Source organism: Triticum dicoccoides, chromosome 4B (assembly GCF_002162155.2).
Source record: "Triticum dicoccoides isolate Atlit2015 ecotype Zavitan chromosome 4B, WEW_v2.0, whole genome shotgun sequence".
Taxonomy (NCBI): domain Eukaryota; kingdom Viridiplantae; phylum Streptophyta; class Magnoliopsida; order Poales; family Poaceae; genus Triticum; species Triticum dicoccoides.
The window spans coordinates 556,900,616-556,920,594 of NC_041387.1; the positions used below are offsets into that span (position 1 = coordinate 556,900,616).

Consider the following 19,979-nt stretch of genomic DNA (forward strand, 5'->3'; position numbering starts at 1 on the left):
CCTCAGATCGGGTGGCGGACAGCCTGTCGGCATCCTCTGTCGGAGGAGCATCCGGCTCTTGCCTTGTGTTCGCCTCCACTTCCGGACCACGCGATGGAGCATGGCTGGCGGAGGCTTGATTGGCAACCTCTCCGGACACTGTCCGGCGAGCGCTCTTCCTCCTGGAAAGAGTTATGAGCGTTAATATACCTCATAGGGATCCTTCCCTTAAAAACAATGGTGCGCCGTACCGTTGCGGCGACGTTTCGATTTGCGTCGCACTCCTCTTCCGCCTGCTGGGCCGAACTGACCCTTGCTGGACAGCCGCCGCAGGTTCGGCTTCCCTCCTTAAAGGCGCCTCCTGCGATGTACCGTCAGTATAGGATGGTCAGAATTAAGCATAGATCAAATGATGGTGTCAAGACCTCGGTCGCAGTCACCTGGGAGGCCGGAATCAAGCTGGGGTAGTCAGCCGTAATGGCGACTAGAGCATTGTCCATGCTAAGTTGGTGGAACACCCTGTCAATCAGCTCCACCTTTATGTTCGGATCCTCTTCGGAGGTCGGATCAAGGGATCGTTCCGGATCCTCGGGCTGTGGAGTTAGGCTTCGTATGCCCTCCACATCCCGGCGCAGCTCCTGCGTCGAAATCACAAAGTAAAATACTTGACTTTGGAAGTATGGATCGGGTAGATAAAACGTCTTCTTACCCAGCTCCGAGGGTTATTCATGGAGAATCCGTTCAATGGATTCGTGCGGAGGAAGTCCTCCTCCTCCCCCTTGTACAAGCCGGACAGGATCTTTGCCAGATCGGCTGCCGAGCTCGGCTCTTTGCGGCCATGACGGGTGGCGTCGTCTTCCCCGTTGAAGTTCCACATAGGGTGGCCCCTATATTGGAGTGGCTGCACCCCTCGCATAATGCACGTGGCCATGATTCCAATCATGGTCAATCCGGAGTGGGCCAGTAACCTAATCCAGCCCATCAGATAATGGACGCTCCCATCCTCCTCCCGTTGAGGGCTCCGTGGGTGCCAACTCAGGCATTTCTTCAAGGGAGCATTGCTGAACTCCGGGAGGCCGATCCGAACTGGATCCGGCAGAGGGGCGTCCTCCATGTAGAACCATTCCGAAGGCCAGTCTTCGGACGCCTTCTTCGGGGTGCCGGATAGATATCCGGTCCCAGCAATGCGCCATATTTCGGCTCCGCCCACTTGATATATCGACCCCTCATAGGAACGGGGTACAAGGCAAAACAATCTCTTCCACAGCGCAAAATGGGGCTCGATGCCCAGGAACAGCTCGCAAAGAGCTACAAAGCCCGCGATGTGCAAAATGGAGGCAGGTGTGAGGTGGTGAAGCTGGAGTCTGTAGAACTCCAGGAGCCCCCGGAGAAACGGGTGTATGGGAAATCCGAGTCCCCTTATTAGATAAGGGACGAAGCATACCCGCTCTCCTTTGGAAGGGTTGGGGACGCTCTCCGCCTGCTTTCCGCCCTTAAAGGTGGCCAGTCCGGCTCGAACCGGAACCATGAAAGCTGGGGGAAGATATCCCTCGGTTTGGAGCGCCACTAGCTCGCTATGCGGAACGGAGCATCTCTCCCAATCTCTTGGCTTAGGGCTGGGAGCGCGAGAGGAGGAGCCGCGTCGACTATCCATGATGGAATGGATTTTTGTCAGAAGCGCTTCGATGAGAACTTGCGAATGGAGGATGGTGTGAGCTGGATCTGGATCCTCGCCTCTCTTATAGGCGGCTCGTTCGCACGGCTAGGGGGTAAAATGTAAAGATACCCTAGTTTTTCGCATTCATACGACACGTGGAAGAAGACCATTATTGGACGTAGAAGCCAAGGAGCGCAACATTTATAAGGAAGCCGGACACTATTCGACAGGAACATGAAGTTTGAAGGAGAACCCGCCTTGCAACGCCGAAGACAATATACGCGCCGGACTCGTCATCACTAAAGCCCGGTTCGCGGGCTACTGAGGGAGTTCCGGACTAGGGGGTGTCCGGATAGCCAGACTATCGTCATCGGCCGGACTCCAAGACTATGAAGATACAAGATTGAAGACTTCGTCCTGTGTCCGGATGGGACTTTCCTTGGCGTGGAAGGCAAGCTTGGCGATACGGATATGTAGATCTCCTACCATTGTAACCGACTTTGTGTAACCCTAGCCCTCTCCAGTGTCTATATAAACCGGATGGCTTTAGTCCTTAGGACGAACAACAATCATACCATAGGCTAGCTTCTAGGGTTTAGCCTCCTTGATCTCGTGGTAGATCCACTCTTGTAACACACATCATCAATATTAATCAAGCAGGACGTAGGGTTTTACCTCCATCAAGAGGGCCCGAACCTGGGTAAAACATCGTGTCCCTTGTCTCCTGTTACCATCCGCCTAGACGCACAGTTCGGGACCCCCTACCCGAGATCCGCCGGTTTTGACACCGACAATCCCTAACCCCCCGAGGTCTTTGGGACGACACGCCGCATCCCAACAAACCATGTGGTACTTGCGTTTTGGTCCCGTCCCTTCCCAAAAGAAACGAGACCTGGGCGTGTCCATCTTGACATGAACGCCTTCTGCCAGTAGGAACAATGCCATCGCAAATTGCGGCAGCGAGGATAGGCTCGCATTCGTGAGAATTAGCCTAGCTGCGGAGGACATGAACTTCCCTCTCCACGGACACACCCGCCCACCGACCTTAGTGCAAAGCGGGGCCCAACCATCTATCAAGATACGCTTGGCATCCAGTGGTAAGCCCAGGTAGGTAAACGGGAGGTTGCCAAGTTTGCAGTTAAGCTGGTCCGCAATACGCTTGCTCTCAGACGAACCTAACCCTATGGGCATCACTTCACATTTGTGGAAGTTGATCTTGAGGCCCGACATGAGTTCAAAACTGATCAATAGAGCTTTGATCGTGGCCATGCTGTGTATGTCTGGTTGGAACAACATAAGCGTGTCATCCGCGTACTGTAAGTGCGAGACCCCCCCTGGGATGAGGTGCCCCAACACCCCTTTGATGTGGCCTGCCTCCGTTGCTTTACGAAGCAAGGCCGCAAGCGCATCAACCACGAAGTTGAACAAAAGCGGTGACATAGGGTCACCCTGGCGTAAGCCACGCTTGTTTCTGAAGAAGTTCCCTACTTCTCCGTTCACCGAGACCGCAGTATGGCCCCCCGAGACCAACTGCATTACTCTGTGAACCCATGTCGACGAGAATCCTCGGCTAATTAGGATTCGTCTAAGGAAATCCCAGTTGACGCGGTCATAGGCCTTTTCGAAGTCTAGTTTGAGTAAAATCGCCGGTTCGTGCGTGCGTCTAAGTTCGTGCAGGGTCTCTTGAAGCGCGAGCGGGCCTTCCAAGATGTTCCTACCACGTATGAAGGCAGATTGGGTTCGGCTATTGGTGTGGTGAGCTATCGGAGATAACCTAGTGGCACACCCTTTGGCGCAGATTTTGAAAGGGACATTAATGAGCGCAATTGGCCTGTATTGGCGAATATTGTCCGCACCAGGCACTTTCGGGATTAACGATAGCACTCCGTAGTTTAGCCTAGCTATATCCACGAATCCACGCATGAAGCCATTGCACACCGCAAAGATGGGTTCACGCAATAGTGGCCAGAAATGCTTGAACATCGCCACCGGCCACCCGTCGGGCCCCGGTGCCGTGTCAGATTTCATACTTTGGATAGCATCGTCGATTTCCTTAGGGAGGAACGCGAGACCCAGCTCGTCATTCTCGGAATCTAAGACTTTTTGTGCTGGAAGCCACACATCCTCTCGCAACCGCGCACATTGAGGTTCGTCTGTCCCCATCAAGCTGATGTAAAAGTCATAGATATGTTTGCTGATCTCTGATTGCGGAAGAAGGAGCCCTTGCTCCGTCTGCAGTCTAAGGATTAGGCATTTTCTGCGGCAACCATTCACGTACGCATGAAAATAGCCAGTGTTCGCGTCACCCTTGAGCGTCCACTTGAGGCCTCCCCTACGCCTCCAATATTCCTCCTCCGAATGAAGCAACGCTTCGACTTGCCCTTCTAAGGCGTATCAGTGCGCCCATTCTTGCTTCGAGAAAGGGCGCGCGTCAGCTTGTGTATCAAGGGTTGCAATCTCGGCGAGAAGCCGCGCCCTTAGAACTTTGTCATCCCGCCCCTGGTTCGCACCCCATCCCTTGAGGCTTGCACGCAGGCGTCCCCCGACCGCGTTCCAGAACTCCAAAGGGCCGCGCTGCTGGCCCGTGGCGTGGACACTTCTTATCCATCTTTCCCTAAAGATAGCGTCAAAGTCAGGGACTTCGAACCATGCTATTTCGAAGAAGAAGCGTGGGCTACGACGAATCTTATCTTCCCCTGAAGATAAGATAAGATAAGAGGAGCATGATCCGAGCCGATCCGTGTTTCTGCCAGGAGCGAGCTAAGTGGAAACACCACTTCCCATTCTGGAGACACGAACACGTGATCTAAAACAGATCGAACCGGGGCTAATTGCTTGTTAATCCAAGTATATCTTGCCCCAGTCCTTGTCACTTCCCTAAGTGACATTGACGCAATTGCATTATTAAACATGGCCACCCTTGGCCAGTTGATATTATCATTGCTTTTATCCGCATCAGAGCGGATAAGGTTGAAATCGCCATCCACCATAAGAGATACATGGGTTGCGGCTACTGCCAACACCTTGGCTTCGAGTTCTCCCAGAAACTCAGCCGAGCGCGAGTGATCAGCTGAGCCGGAAACTTGCACGACCACGAGTTTGCAAAGCGAGGCTCTCACGCATATATTGGCAGCGAGGAAGAAGGTGCCTGCCTCCCAGGACAGCACCTCATAAGTGGCACCACAGAAACCCAGCAACATGCCACCCGAATGGCCGTTTGCCGGACTATGATGCCACGAAAAACGCTCAGGGGGATCTATGGCTAAGACATCCTGGTGTCGAAAATTAGATTTGATGGTTTCCTAGAGCCCTACGATATCTATCCCTTCCTTGCGGATGTAATCTCTGAGTTGGGTACGCCTCCTCGAGTGGCCGTAGCCACGGATGTTCCAAAACAACGCCCGCATCTAAATAACGCGGTTACGCAGGTGCACACCTCTGGAGGTGATCGCCTTGGCCACGCGCCTCACCTTGCCGCAGCGAGGCGAGGGGGGAGCAGCAACCCCTGTTGTTGTCTCCCCTTCGGGCTGGAGCAATGGCTCTGTCGAGGTCTCACCCTCGATAGCCAAGCGCTCCGCGTGTTGGGCAGCCGCCGCTGCGAGTGCCACCGGTGCCATCTCCTTGGCACGCACCAGCGAGATGAGATCGCAAACCCCGCCCTCGCACATCGGGGCAACCCCACTCTTCGTCAGCACCTCACCTAGATGATCGTCCGAAAAAGCGTCCAAGATTGCAAAACGGGGGAGTGGGTTACCTGAGGTTTCCAGATTCTTCTGCGCTTGAAGGAGTTGGGCGCGTTGGAGCGAAGGCATGTTCCCCTTGGCGCCCTTGGCCCGCGTTCTGGCATGCACAGGGGCCACCTGCCCCTCCACGACGGCCTTGGATCGCTTGGCCTTCGGGAAAGACGCCATCTTGTACATCTCCAACGCGGTCGGGGCCGGGCTGGGCACCGCCAGCGCCATCACCGCCTGACGGGGCGTCTCCGGCGCACCCAGGAGCTCCAGCGCGCCCTGCCTCCGCGCTGACCTTGCGCACGGCCACCTTCTTGAGCTGCTGCGACGCGCCGAGCTTGTTGGAGCTGCGGCCTCCTTGGGACGGGGAGAGCGAGGCAAGAGGCAGCGAGTCCACTGACACCGCGATTGGAGTGTTGGCCTCTCCCAGCGGTTCCTCCAGATGGCCCGCATCGGCCTCCGCCACCGCCCGCACCGGGGGGATGTGACCGAGCCCAGGTTTGAGCCATACTGGTTTGGGATTGAGAGCGCCAGTTCCATGGACCTCCCCTCCAGAGGCAACTCCAACGGAAGCATCGCCGCCCGGTTCGTCGCGCCGCCCTTGTTGTTGATGCCCAACTTCTCCCAGGCCGCCGTGTCAATGGAATCGTCCCCCATGCTATCATCTGCCGCCTTATCTTCGTCCCTGGGGTCGTCGCGCCCCGCCCCATCCGGACCCTTGCCGTGCTGAGGAGGTGGGACTGGCAAGGCGGGCGCCGTGAGTTGCTCCGGGGGGAGCTCGAGCTTGATGTGGATGTTGAAGCCCTCGCCATTGAACCAGATCTGCACCAGTCCATGCAGCTTGGCGGGGCTGCGGCATGCGAATCGCATGCGCACAGGGCCCAGGCAGATGAGAGTCTCCTCGTCAATCCGCAGGGGGCGGCCGAGCATGGTGGTAGCCGCCATGAGCAGGTCGGAGCGCCGCAGCTTTGGTGGAACTCCGCCCAGTTTAACCCACACCTCGGGCATCGCTAGAGCTTTAGAAGCATCGAGAACCGCATCACGGATATCCACCATTAAATTGTTGAGAGAGGGGAAAAGTTTGCCGCTTCGTGTTGCCATCCTGAGCATCGCCGGATTCGGGAAAACCGTCGAGAAAGCCCCTCCCTCCATCGGTGAGATCTGCCAATCCCACAAACCCTCAAACAGATGAGGCAGCTCCACTTGAAGGATCTCGAACGTGAGCGCGCCGGACGGAGTGGAGAGCACCGCCGCGTTGGCCCCCAACTGGATCTGGGGCTCCTCTCGCGAATCTTCCGGGTACTGGAGGCAGAAGAAGCCTTCGCCCGAGATGGCGTGGCCCATAGTTTGGAGAAGCAGGGGCTTGTCGCGGGTCGGGCACTGCGTCGACGTGTCCCCCTCCTTGGTGCACACCATGCACAGGGGCTTGAAGGTGCACAGGTTCTGGTAGTGGCCTGTGCGCCCGCACCTGAAGCACTCCGGGACATCGGCTTCCTCAATGGGGATGGGTTCCTCCTCCGTGCCCTTGGACGAGCCCGTCGCCTCAGATCTGGGCAGGAGGGGCGGCTTGTAGGCCCCCGCCCCCGTAGGCTTGGATTTCTTCTTCGCTTGAGCTTCGCAGCCCCGCTCGCCGCCCGCCGCAGGCTGCAGGCCCTTGCGCTTGAGCTCGAGGCCGCGCTGCTTGTACTCCGCCTTCTTCTTATTCTTGCGCTCCTGCTCCTTGAGCCACCACGCTGGCGGCGGCCCCAAGCCACCTTCGTCGTCGGCCCGGCCACGGTTGCGGTCCCGCGGCGGATCCATGGGGGGCTTTTCCCCACGGCGGTCTTGCTTGGAGCCCATCGACACAACTTCCGCAAAGGAGCGTCGCAGTGGAGGAGGGGGAGGGGTGGGTTAGAGGAAGCGTGCGGAATGGCTGAAACGTCGCACCTCCGCGGCGGAAGCAGGGAAACCTAGCGAGGGGGTTAGGGTTTCGCGAGGGATCCAGAGCCATTTATATGGCCGCGCTGGGTTAGGCGAAACGGGCTGGATTGCCTCCTGTGGGCCGGGCTGGGCCCGGACTGCCACGTTTCCCTGCACCCCAGGCCCGTCCGGAGACTGGGCGCCAGCCCACTGCTGCCCCGTAGATGGGCCGAGCGCCATCCCAGCGGGCCGGCCCACCCAAGACATAGGCGCAGCCGCCGCAACCCTAGGATGCTCCTCTTCCAGCACCGGCTGCACCGCCGCCGCCGCCATAGGAAGCTCCGTCGCCGGGTGTCGGTGTCAGAACCGGCGGATCTCGGGTAGGGGGTCCCGAACTATGCGTCTAGGCGGATGGTAACAGGAGACAAGGGACACGATGTTTTACCCAGGTTTGGGCCCTCTTGATGGAGGTAAAACCCTACGTCCTACTTGATTAATATTGATGATGTGTGTTATAAGAGTGGATCTACCACAAGATCAAGGAGGCTAAACCCTAGAAGCTAGCCTATGGTATGATTGTTGTTCGTCCTATGGACTAAAGCCAACCGGTTTAGATAGACACCGGAGAGGGCTAGGGTTACACAGAGTCGGTTACAATGGTAGGAGATCTACATATCCGTATCGCCAAGCTTGCCTTCCACGCCAAGGAAAGTCCCATCCGGACACGGGACAAAGTCTTCAATCTTGTATCTTCATAGTCTTGGAGTCCGGCCGATGATGATAGTTCGGCTATCCGGACACCCCCTAGTCCAGGACTCCCTCAGTAGCCCCTGAACCAGGCTTTAATGACGACGAGTCCGGCATGCATGTTGTCTTCAGCATTGCAAGGCGGGTTCTTCCTCCGAATAATTTATAGAAGATTGTGAACACCAGGATAGTGTCCGGCTCCGCAAAAATAAATTCCATGCACCAACGTAGAGAGAATAATATTACACAAGTTCAATCTGCTGACGTATTTTGCGGCGTGACGTCACACCACTACCAAGCCTTTACTAGAATCGTTTTTATTGTACCACCTCAGTGCGTTTAGCGAAGCGGTTTCCTTGGCACGTCTTGTCGAAACAGAGATTGTGTTCCCCTTATTCTGGGATTCCCATCAATACAGACGTGGGTAACCCAACCGCACCATTGATTGCGGCGCTTGGGGGATAAGCGAGTTTTATCAGGCTGGTGGGGACGCATGTTTGCGTCCGCCCATATAAGGGGATAAAGATCCAACCCTTTTACCTGTGCCTTCTTCCTCCTTGGCTTATCCAACTCTGCGAACTCGAGCTCCAGCGCCCAAGTCCGCACTCCTCACCTCAACCTTCTCCAACTATGTCCGGAGGGGGAGGCAAGTGGATGGCCTCCTCCGTCACGGAGGGGCAGATCCAGAAGCTGCGCACCGCCGGATATTTGTCCAGCAACATCGCGCACCGGCTCCCCGATGAGGGAGAGCTCATCCCTACCCCCAGGCCCCATGAGAGGGTAGTATTTCTTCCCCATTTACTCCTCGGACTGGGCTTCCCGCTTCATCCCTTTGTTCGGGGGCTCATGTTCTACTACGGCCTGGATTTCCATGATCTGGCCCCGAATTTCATCCTCAACATCTCGGCATTCATCGTCGTGTGCGAGGCCTTCCTCTGCATCCAGCCCCACTTCGGTTTGTGGCTCAAGACCTTCAGCATCAAGCCGAAGGTTGTGAAGGGCAGCCAAGCGGAGTGCGGATGCGCCATGGTGGGCAGGATGTCCCACGTTACTTGGCTGGAGGGCACTTTCGTGGAAACCATTAAGGGGTGGCAATCGGGGTGGTTCTACATCACCGAGCCGCGTGACCCTGAATGGGCAGCGGCCCCCCGAATTCAGATCCGGCATCCCTACACGGCTCACCTCCTGGAAAGAGAGTGGCTGGATCTGGGGTGATTCGGAGGAGCTGACCGGACTCCAAGCCTGTATCCAAAAGCTGGTGGACAAGAAGCTCAAGCTTGTCAACGTAGTCCAGGTCATGCTCATCCGCCGGATTCTCCCGTGCCAACGATGGGGTTTCAACATGTGGGAGTTCGATCCGGCGCAACACCAGACTCTGAGCGGGCTCTTCGACACTACATACGAAGATGTCTGGAAGGTGCTGTTCAAGGGCGCCGAGGCTCCCGCATCCGCCACCGAAGATCGCGGATTCAGCTTGCAGCGTCCGGCTGACGAGGGAAGTGATTTTGTCCTTTATGGAACGCTCGTTTTCCATAGTTTGACTCTATGCGGGATCTAAACTCCCTTTACCTTTGACAGGACTGGCTGGCGAAGGCCGAACAGACTATCTGTCCGACCCCATTGCCAGAGGACCCAGCGGACGCCCGCCTAACGGGGCTGCTGGCTCCGGCACCCCACGTGGTGCCGGAGAAGAAGGCCAAGAACAAGGCCACGGGGACTCGAAAGAGTTCCCGTTTTTAGGTGCTATGGGATGACGACTCCGAGGCTGACTCCTCTCACCAAGGTGAGGAGGAGAAGAAAAAAGCCTCTCCCCCAGTGGGGGGAGAGAAGAAAAGGAAGGCCTCCCCAACGAGGGAGGCCGAAGGGTCCAAGAAGGGAAAAGCTCTTCCCCTGGACTGCTCTGCCAACGCCCGTGACCACGACGAGGACTGGCCTCCAAGGGCCAAGCCCCTAGCGAGATCGTGAGTATCCGGACTCCCGAATAACTTCATGGTTTTTATTTTTTGCCACACAATGTCTTTCTAATGCCGCATACAACCCTGCAGTCCGCCCAAGGACGATCTTCCCGCTTCGTCGAGCGGGTCTTTAGGTGCGTCGGATATGGATTCTCTTCCGACTGCCTCCACCCCCCGTGACACGGACGATGCCGAGGTGGGATCCCGGGAAGGGACCCGCCAGGAGGAGGAGGCCCCGGAGGTGTCGCAGGACAACCTCCCGGACTTTGCACCGGACTTGGCTCCGGATCCCATAGTGGCTCCGGAGTCCAGCGGGCGGCCCCTTCGTAAGAAGGGCAAGACCGTGACACCGGCAGCCTCCGTCCAACCGGAGGCGCCGGATAGCTTGCTGGAGGCGCTTAATGGCGCCTCCATCGAAGAGGAACACCGCACCGTTATGAGTGCGGTGATTCAGAAGGTGCAGCTCGCCAAGAGCAGGCTGACCGAAGCCTGCAGCAGCCTTCTAACAGGGTTTGAGGTAAGAATTTTGATATATGTAAAATAGTACCGCATAGACAGTAGCCCCTGATGCTCGGTTCGGTGTTCGGAAAGAAAAGCCGGACTGAGGATCTTAAGAAGATATACGCAGGAGTCATAATAAATATGTCAATATGGGATTGCAGGCTGCGCTGCTGACCTCTGCCGCACTGACTGCGGAGGTTAATACTTTGAAGGAAAGCCTCGAGCAGTCCGAGAACAAGCTCGGCCGTGCCAAGAAGCAGCTCGAGGACAAGGAAGGTGAGTAACACCTTATTAAAATTGTACCTTACAGAAAAGGATTTTGGTTGCAAAAAGAATGACAAGGATAACGTGGGTATTGCAGGGGCCACTAATGAGGTGGCGACCCTGAAAGAGGCGGTGGCCGTGGCCGAACGCAATGCGGCCGCGGAGCACACCGAGCGAGAGAAGCAGGAGGCGCGGGTGGCGAGGTACAACAAGAGCTCCAGGATCTCGTGAAAAAACATGAGAGCCTGGAGCGTGACTCGAAGACTCAAGAGTCTGAGCTTGCAACGGCTCTTGAGAGTGCCAAAGCTGCTAAGGCCGAAGCCTACAAGGCCCTCCAAGAAATCGAGGAATTGAAGAAAATAGCGGCGGGTAAGGCATTTTTCATGCAAAGTAAGCATGTGAGTGTCAATTACCTATTACTTACCCGAATTCGGAGCTCTCCAGGAACGTTCACAGATTTTCCTCGCAACGTATCTGATGCCGCCGCATTCTACCGGGCCGAGGAGGGGAGCTCAACGGAGAACGTCTTCTGGTCTCAGTATGCTGAGGCCGAACATCCGGTGCCCCTTAGCGATCAGCTGAAGCAGCTGGTCGAGCTCCACAAGGTGGCCGAACAGGCCATGAAGGGCCTCATAGTTCGGCTACGGCCTAAGGAGGCCATGCCCGGGAGCTACTTCGGCCTGGTGCGACGGCTGGTGGATGCGTGCCCATGGGTTGAAGTCATCAAGCACTCCGCTTGTATTGAGGGTGCCCGCCGGTCCCTTGCCCGCGCAAAGGTGCACTGGGGCAAGCTGGATGCCCAGAAGCTCGTGACGGACCCGCCGCCGCAGGGCAAGGAGCACCGCACGCCCGAGATGTATTATAAGAGTGTGCTGAAGGGCGCCCGCACTATTGCGGGTGAGTGCTCCAAAGATGTAATATTTGAGTAGACTCGCATTTTGTTATCCTGTGCGCTGAAAACTTAGTTCATTTGCGCTAAGCAATGCATTTTAATTGAAAATATTACCTTCTGTGCAGCTGTTTATCAAATCTGAGAGATGGCAAGTCGTCGGCTTCAGCCCCCATGCCACGAGTGCTGGGGTGTTCGGGATAAATTTGAGCACTCTTGTTCCCATATTTGGGTCCATTTAGGGAGGCGCTCAACACAACGAACAAGGCAACCGGACTTATAATGCTTGAACACTCTCACTTAGCCATAGAATTCTATAATTTTAAATTTCGGCAAAGGCCCTAGTCTTCGGAAGGCCGAATTTGGGGCGCTATCCACGCCTGGGCCGGACAAAAACCGGCTCCTCGCTCTAAGCGGCATAAGTCTTTAGGGACTCGCAAAAAACCTCTCGAACAGCGACCAGCTCTCGCCTCATCATGACAGTCAATTTTAGCTTTCTCCACTGAGGCGTTAACCCAGCTCAACTGGGGCGCAATCGCAGTGGTTCTCCCAGTGCTACCTTAGCCGATACAACGGAACGTAAGGTACCAAAACATGGGAGCCGGGAAAACCCAACTATTGACCCAAGACATGATTCGGAGCTGACGCATATAATGCTATAAGTTCGGGGTGCCGCACTTGTGAAAGTGTTCGGGCTTATCACACCATGATGCGGGAAACATAAGCCCCTGGTGTATTTAGCCGTACCAAAACGTACGGATGCGACATGTCAAAAATGAACATATGTATAAAAGAGAAATGCAATTGGAAGCAAAAAGGTGCTGCATTACTTATTCAAGAAAAACTGCTGTAAGTGCAGAACGATACAAATGGTGCGATAAGCAAGGGATGGGACTGTTAAACATGTCCCCCTCCAGGGGTAGGCTGCGGAATAGTGCATAAAACAGATTTAATGCTCGTAATGGAGACCACTTGGATATTCATTGTAGCCTTTCTTCTTCCCTGGCTGTTGCATCGTGAGTTCGGCAGGTCTACTGCCAGACAGGGCCTCTGACGAACGGAGTCCTGTGGGTAAAAATAAAAAGGAAGAAGAAAAAAAAGAACGACACACTTGAGAGCCCCTGGTGTGGTTGAGCCGCAGTCTGGGCCTATCGTGGTCGCATCCCTCTCCCCATGCCCATGGTATCTTCAGAGCGTAATGGTGTACGCGAAGGACCTGTCTTGACGTTTTACAGGGGCTGGGGTTGGGGCCGCACTGCTACGCATGCTCGGAACGTGCCAGGTGGTCTTGTTGTAGGTTACTCCGGGCGCGCTTAGCTGTGTCCGGCTGCTTAACGGTCGGACTCGAGAATTGGCTTAAGAGGCTGCATTGTACTTCTCCCGCGAGAGCCGCTGTGTGTTCCTCTGTGCGGAGAGAACGTTCAGTGTTTCCGTTGACCGTGATGACTCCTCGAGGGCCTGGCATCTTGAGCTTGAGGTATGCGTAGTTCGGCACCGCGTTGAACTTTGCAAATGTGGTACGTCCGAGCAGGGCATGATAGCCGCTGCGGAATGGAACTATGTCGAAGATTAACTCCTCGCTTCGGAAGTTATCCGGGGATCCGAAGACCACTTCCAGTGTAACTGAGCCTGTACAATTGGCTTCTACACCTGGTATGACACCTTTAAAGGTCGTCTTGGTAGGTTTAATCCTTGAGGGGTCTATGCCCATTTTGTGCACTGTATCCTGATAAAGTAGGTTCAGGCTGCTGCCGCCGTCCATCAGGACTCTGGTGAGGTGAAATCCATCGACGATTGGGTCTAAGACCAATGCGGCGAATCCACCGTGGCGGATGCTGGTGGGGTGGTCCCTTCGGTCAAAAGTGATTGGGTAGGAGGACCATGGATTGAACTTCGGGGCAACTGGCTCCATCGCGTATACATCCCTGAGTGCACGCTTCCGCTCCCTTTTGGATATGTGCGTTGCGTATATCATGTTAACCGTCTGCACCTGTGGGGGGAAACCCTTCTGTCCTCTATTGTTCGGCGGTCAGGTCTCTTCCTCGTCATCGCTATGCATCCCCTTGTCATTGTTTTCGGCAATTAACTTGCCTGCATGCTTGAATACCCAACAGTCCCTGTTGGTGTGGTTAGCTGGCTTTTCGAGGGTGTCGTGTATCTGGCACAAGCGGTCGAGTATTCGGTCCAAATTGGACAGACCCGGAGTAGTTCTTTTGAATGGCTTTTTCCGCTGACCGGGTTTAGAGCCTCTGAATCCGGCATTGACTGCCGTATCCTCACTACTGTCGCCGTTAATGCGGCGTTTGTTTTTGTTATGACGCGACCTGCCATTACGGTCCTTGATATCCAGACTGCCAGAATTTTTGCTGAGGTTGTTGCTGCATGCTGCCAGCTGTCCTCACCCGCGTAGAAGCGGGTCATGAGTGATGTGAGGGCTGCCATGGATTTCGGCTTTTCCTGTCCCAGGTGCCGGGCAAGCCACTCGTCACGGATATTATGCTTGAAGGCTGCAAGGGCCTCCGCATCGGGACAGTCGACGATTTGGTTTTTCTTGGTTAAGAACCGTGTCCAGAATTGTCTGGCCGATTCGTCTGGCTGCTGAATTATGTGGCTTAGGTCATCAGCGTCTGGTGGTCGCACATACGTGCCTTGGAAGTTATCGAGGAATGCGGCTTCCAGGTCTTCCCAACTCCCAATTGACTCTGCTGGCAAGCTGTTAGGCCAATGCCGGGCTGGTCCTTTAAGCTTGAGGGGGAGATATTTGATGGCGTGAAGATTGTCACCGCGGGCCATGTGGATGTGAAGGAGATAGTCTTCGATCCAAACCGCGGGGTCTGTTGTGCCATCGTAAGATTCAATATTCACGAGTTTAAACCCTTCGGGGATTTGATGATCCATTACTTCGTCTGTGAAGCATAGTGGGTGTGCGGCACCTCTGTACTGGGCGATATCACGACGGAGCTCAAAAGGGCTTTGTCTATTTTGTTCGGCCCGGCCGGACTTACTGTGTCCGGCGCGACGGTTGTCGTCATGTATCATGGGGCGCCCACGCGATCCATAGATCGATCTTAATTGTCTTGCCCTATCCTCCAATATATCTCGCAAGTCCGGAGCGTTCCCCTGTGGCCTTGTGCTTTTCGAGCGATGCCGGGGTACGGGTCTAGTGAAGGGCCTAGAGGCCTCTCTGTCGCGACCACGGGGTGGTCAGTCAGCCGTATTGTCTCCTGGTGATGCAGGTTCATACGCCTCCTCCTCTAATCGGGGGAGCAGCTTGCGTTTAGGGTAGCTTTTGGAGGGGCGTTCGAGCTCATGCTCTTCGGCCGCGAGGACTTCAGTCCATCTGTCGGCTAGCAGATCTTGATCGGCTCTAAGCTGTTGCTGCTTTTTCTTGAGGCTATTTGCCATAGCCATAAGCCTGCGTTTAAAATGCTCTTGGTCGGCGGGATCCTCAGGCACGACAAATTCATCGTCGTCGAGGCTTGCCTCGTCTCCGAAGGGAGGCATATAATCCTCTACCTCTTCTTCTGCCGCTCTCTCATGAGGGCTGGCGTCTCCGTCTTCCTGCGCTGGATCTCGCTAGAGTGGGTTGTCTTCGGCACTGTTCGGTGTATTATTATCTCCGGTGCCGGAATCTTCATTCTTGCTGTGGCCGGATTTAGAGCGGCGCCGCTGACGCCGGCGCTTGGGCTGTTTCTTGGAGGGGTCATCCTTCGCTGTTCCTTCGCCATTCCCATCCTTTGGGATATCCACCATGTATATGTCATATGATGAGGTGGCTTTCCAGTGCCCGGTGGGCGCTGGCTCTTGGTCGTCTCCGGCATCGTCGTCCATACCGTCGATGTCTTCGGAGTCGTAGTCTAGCATGTCGGTTAGATCGTCGGCAGTGGCTACCAAGTGGGTGGTGGGTGGGCTTTGAATTTCTTCGTCGTCCGCATCCCAACCATCCTGACCGCAGTCCGGCCAGGGCTCTCCTGATAACGAGAGATACTTTAGCGAACTCAAGATGTCGCCGAAAGGTGAGTGTTGAAAGATGTCCGCTGCGGTGAACTCCATGATCGGCGCCCGATCAGATTCGATCGGAGGGGGTGCGGGAGGTGTAGAGTCCGGCAAGGAGTCCGGCACCTCGGAGTCACGAGCTTCATGAGGGACAAGGTCAGTGTTCGGCTCTATCGCCGTAGAGGTTGCAGCCCCCGAGGCGGTGTCTAGCCATCCGTCCTCGATCTGCGCAGTCGGCTCCGAATTGAAGATCGGAGCGGACTCGAGTGCGGCCTCCAGGGTACTGTCCGGTTGCAGAGCTAAATCATGCCCGTCTCGATAGTGCGGCACGCTCAGCTGTGGCTCGAATCCATCGAGGATCAAGTCCCCGCGGATGTCAGCCGTGAAGCTCAAACTTCCAAATCTGACCTAACGTCCAGGGGCGTAGCTTTCGATCTGCTCCAGTTGGCCAAGCGAATTGGCCCGCAGTGCGAAGCCGCCGAATACGAAGATCTGTCCGGGGAGGAAGGTCTCACCCTGGACTGCGTCGTTGATGATGATCGAAGAAGCCATCGAGCTTATCGGTGACGACACAGAGGAACTCTCAATGAAAGCACCTATGTCGGTGTCAAAACCGGCGGATCTCGGGTAGGGGTCCCGAACTGTGCGTCTAGGCGGATGGTAACAGGACACAAGGGACACGATGTTTTACCCAGGTTCGGGCCCTCTTGATGGAGGTAAAACCCTACGTCCTGCTTGATTAATATTGATGATGTGTGCTACAAGAGTGGATCTACCACGAGATCAAGGAGGCTAAACCCTAGAAGCTAGCCTATGGTATAATTGTTGTTCGTCCTATGGACTAAAGCCATCCGGTTTATATAGACACCAGAGAGGGCTAGGGTTACACAGAGTCGGTTACAATGGTAGGAGATCTACATATCTGTATCGCCAAGCTTGCCTTCCACGCCAAGGAAAGTCCCATCCGGACACGGGACGAAGTCTTCAATCTTGTATCTTCATAGTCTGGGAGTCCGGCCAATGATGATAGTTCGGCTATCCGGACACCCCCTAGTCCAGGACTCCCTCACCGGGCGTGGGGGATCCAGCGCGTGCTGTAGGAGCAGCCCCGCATCAGCCACCGCAAGGGAGCCCCGTCCCTCGCGACCCCACGAAGAACCCGGCGTCCTGTGCACGGCCGCCGCGACCCGACGCGGGCCACAGCCACCAGGCGCAAAGGCACGCCGACGTCCGGCCTTGAGAGAGCCCCCAAGCTCCTCGGCCCGCGACACGAAGTCGCCAATGGTGCAGGTCGCACGGCCGCCCGCCTCTGGCAACCCGTCGCCGTCAATCACCGCCTCCTCCTCGCCATCCGACTCCTCCTCCGCCAGAGCCCAAAAATGGCTCCCCGGCCACTTAACCACGCCCGTGGGGGGCTCGGCCGTCCGCCTGGGTGCAGGGGAGCGAGCCGTCTACCATCCCCCCGCTTGGCCCCCCGCCGAGACCAGAGCGACGACGCCGTGGTCGGCGGGGACGAGGCCCTGCGCAGCGCCGTCGCCACCATCGCCCGAGACGACCGCGTCGCCAGTCCGTACATGAGCCGTTGGGTCTCCCATGTTCGACTCCATAATTCTTCCTATCCCGATCCTGCACATATTCCCGACCCTCTCCATTGCTCGATTACACAGCCATATCACGCCTTCGACGACGCCCACGCCCACCAGTAACTCCGGCGAACTCCAGCGAGATCGCAGGGCCTGTTGAGGACGACCTGCTCGCCGTAGACCACATCATCTTCTTTGGCCCATCTTCCTCTTCACCATGGTGCACCTTCCCATTGCCGGACACGCCTACAACGACGGGAGTGACCACGCCCGAGCCGCGTGCCACCGCGGACAAGCTCCGACAACGCATCTTCGGACATTGTCCTAGTCAGCGTCCAGGCACGCGCACGCACCTCTTCGCCACCTGGCACCTGGCAGGAGGGCCCCACCGGTCAGTTTTCCTGTTAATACGCGTTTATGCAGAGTTTAGATCGATTTGTTGCCGCCTACACCACTTGGTACTGACTTGCAATTTTTTTTAAAAGTGGTACCAATTTGTTGACCTAGGCCAGTTATGGTACCATTGTGCAATTAACTCTTTGTGTGGAGCACTAACCAAAGCTATTTTGGGTGAATGCATATGTCATCGATGGGCTCATCCCGTGGTTTAGTGGTTCCAATCAATCAATCCTTTTACGGCTCCACCTTGCTCCCAAAATCCATGATTAAAATACTCAGTGGGGAGGAAGCCACACTCAAGATTGATGTTTGTCCCTCGCTGGCGTGTTCTGGGGACGGTCCCGGGATCGCAGCCGGCCGCGCCGCCGCATCATCAGCAATGACGTCAAATTCGATCGAGCCTTCTCTGCTGCTCCGCTCCTGCAACTGCAAGCATATATATACACACTGACCACTCACTCTTGGCTCCTCACAACGGCTTCCCACTACCATACTGACGATCGATAGCACACCGATCACTCTTGGACTTGGTACGTAAGCAATGGCGGCGGAAATCCAACAGCAGGACGCAGCCGAAGGCATTGTGATCGCCGGCGCCGGACTGGCCGGCCTCGCCGTCGCTCTGGGACTCCACAGGAAGGGCGTCCGGAGCGTGGTGCTTGAGTCGTCGCCGGAGCGTCGCACGTCCGGCTTCGCCTTCTTCACCTGGACCAACGCCTTCCGCGCGCTTGACGCCCTTGGGGTCGGAGACAAGATGAGGGGCCGACATCTGCAGCTGCAGGGGTATTGCTATGCATGATGTACTCGTTTTTGCTGTACATTTACAACAGTCCGGTGATGGGATGATGATATGTCTGTCTGTCTGTCTGTCTGTCTGTCTGTCGTTGGTCAGGTTGCGGGTCATGTCTTCGTCTACGGGGGAAATAGCGCGAGAAATGGATCTCCGGGTGAAAGGAAAACTGTGAGGAGATTCCCATGCATCCATCATATCGATCGATCTCAACTCTCTTCTTTGGTGCAATGGTGAAAGCAGAGTTTTCACTATGATGTTGGTGCAGGGGACCCCATGAAGTCCGCTGCGTGCAGCGTAACGTGCTGCTCCAGGCGCTGGAGGAAGAGCTGCCGCCAGGCACCGTCCGCTACTCCTCCAAGATCGTTTCCATCGACGACAAGGACGGCGGCGGCGACGGTGCCAAGATCCTCCATCTCGCCGACGGCTCGACTCTCCGTGCAAAGGTGCTGATCGGTTGCGACGGGATCAACTCGGTGGTCGCGAAATGGCTTGGGCTCGCGAAGCCGTCCGAGTCGGGGCGCACGGCCACGCGGGGGCACGCCAGGTACCCCGAAGGCCACGGCTTCGAGCCCAAGATCCTGCAGTTCGTCGGCGAAGGCTTCCGCGCCGGCTTGGTGCCCTGGAGCGACACCGATGTCTACTGGTTCTTCACCTGGAGTCCAGCTCCTTCCCAGGATGCCAACGGCAAGGACGATGGCGTCGTCGACCGGAGCGCCGCCGCGATGAAGCAGTTCGTGCTGACCCAGATGAGGGGCGCCAAGGTGAGCCCTGAGGTGCTGGAGGCCGTGGAGAGGAGCGAGATGAGCGACGTGCTCGCCGCACCGCTGCGGTTCCGCTCCCCGCTCTCGCTCCTGTTCGCCAGCATCAGCAAGGGGAACGTGTGCGTCGCCGGCGACGCGCTCCACCCGACGACGCCGGACCTGGCGCAGGGCGCGTGCACGGCGCTCGAGGACGGCGTCATCCTCGCCCGGTGCCTCGGCGACGCCATCGTAGGTGCCGGCTCCGGGGAGCAGAAGGAGAGGGCCATGGCTGCCCTGCGCAGGTACGCTGGCATCCGGCGGTGGAGAAGCGCACAGGTGATCGCGGTGTCGTACGCGGTGGGGTTCGTGCAGGAGAGCGACCACTCCGTGGTGAGCTTCGTGCGGGACAAGCTGCTGTCCGGGGTGCTCGCCAAGACGCTGCTCATGATGCCGGACTACGATTGCGGCAAGCTCTGAAGTAGTACTACATATGTAGGGAAATACTCATTGGTTCCTGGGACATCTGTCCGCGGAATCTCACCCCACATCCGAGCCTGCCTATTAGTATTTTCCTGTGCCATCGTTTCGTATTGCAACGTTCTCTCCCGCGATCCCGTACTTTCCAGTTCTTCGCCCAGTACAGCTAGGGCTGCAAACGAGTCGAGCTCGAGGGAGTTGGAGTTGGTTCAGCTTAACTCATATGAAAATTCGAGCGAACTCAAACTAAGTGAAGCTCATGATCGAGCTGTAGAACATGACTCGTACTCAGCTTGTAACGATCTCGAGTCGATCTCGAGCTAGTTTCGAGCAAAATGAGATGGTAAAAATTATAAATCTATAGATGAA

At 56.3% G+C, this 19,979-nt stretch overlaps 1 protein-coding gene across 1 annotated transcript; it reads left to right on the forward strand.

The window, feature by feature from the left end:
- The first annotated feature begins 18,084 nt into the window (after window positions 1-18,084).
- On the forward strand, window positions 18,085-19,744 carry LOC119291441 (monooxygenase 2-like). Its single transcript, XM_037570196.1, has 3 exons — window positions 18,085-18,383; window positions 18,493-18,561; window positions 18,659-19,744. Exons 1-3 carry the CDS (start codon window positions 18,142-18,144, stop codon window positions 19,608-19,610), a joined length of 1,263 nt encoding a protein of 420 aa, XP_037426093.1. The 5' UTR covers window positions 18,085-18,141; the 3' UTR covers window positions 19,611-19,744.
- Window positions 19,745-19,979: the final 235 nt, after the last annotated feature.

Bases quoted from the DNA above. Each gene is read 5' to 3' on its own strand.
- LOC119291441 (XM_037570196.1), top strand. From the start codon at position 18,142: ATGGCGGCGGAAATCCAACAGCAGGACGCAGCCGAAGGCATTGTGATC. The intron at 18,384-18,492 runs GTATTGCTATGC...GTCGTTGGTCAG, and splicing joins CGACATCTGCAGCTGCAGGG to GTTGCGGGTCATGTCTTCGT. The intron at 18,562-18,658 runs GTGAGGAGATTC...ATGTTGGTGCAG, and splicing joins CTCCGGGTGAAAGGAAAACT to GGGACCCCATGAAGTCCGCT.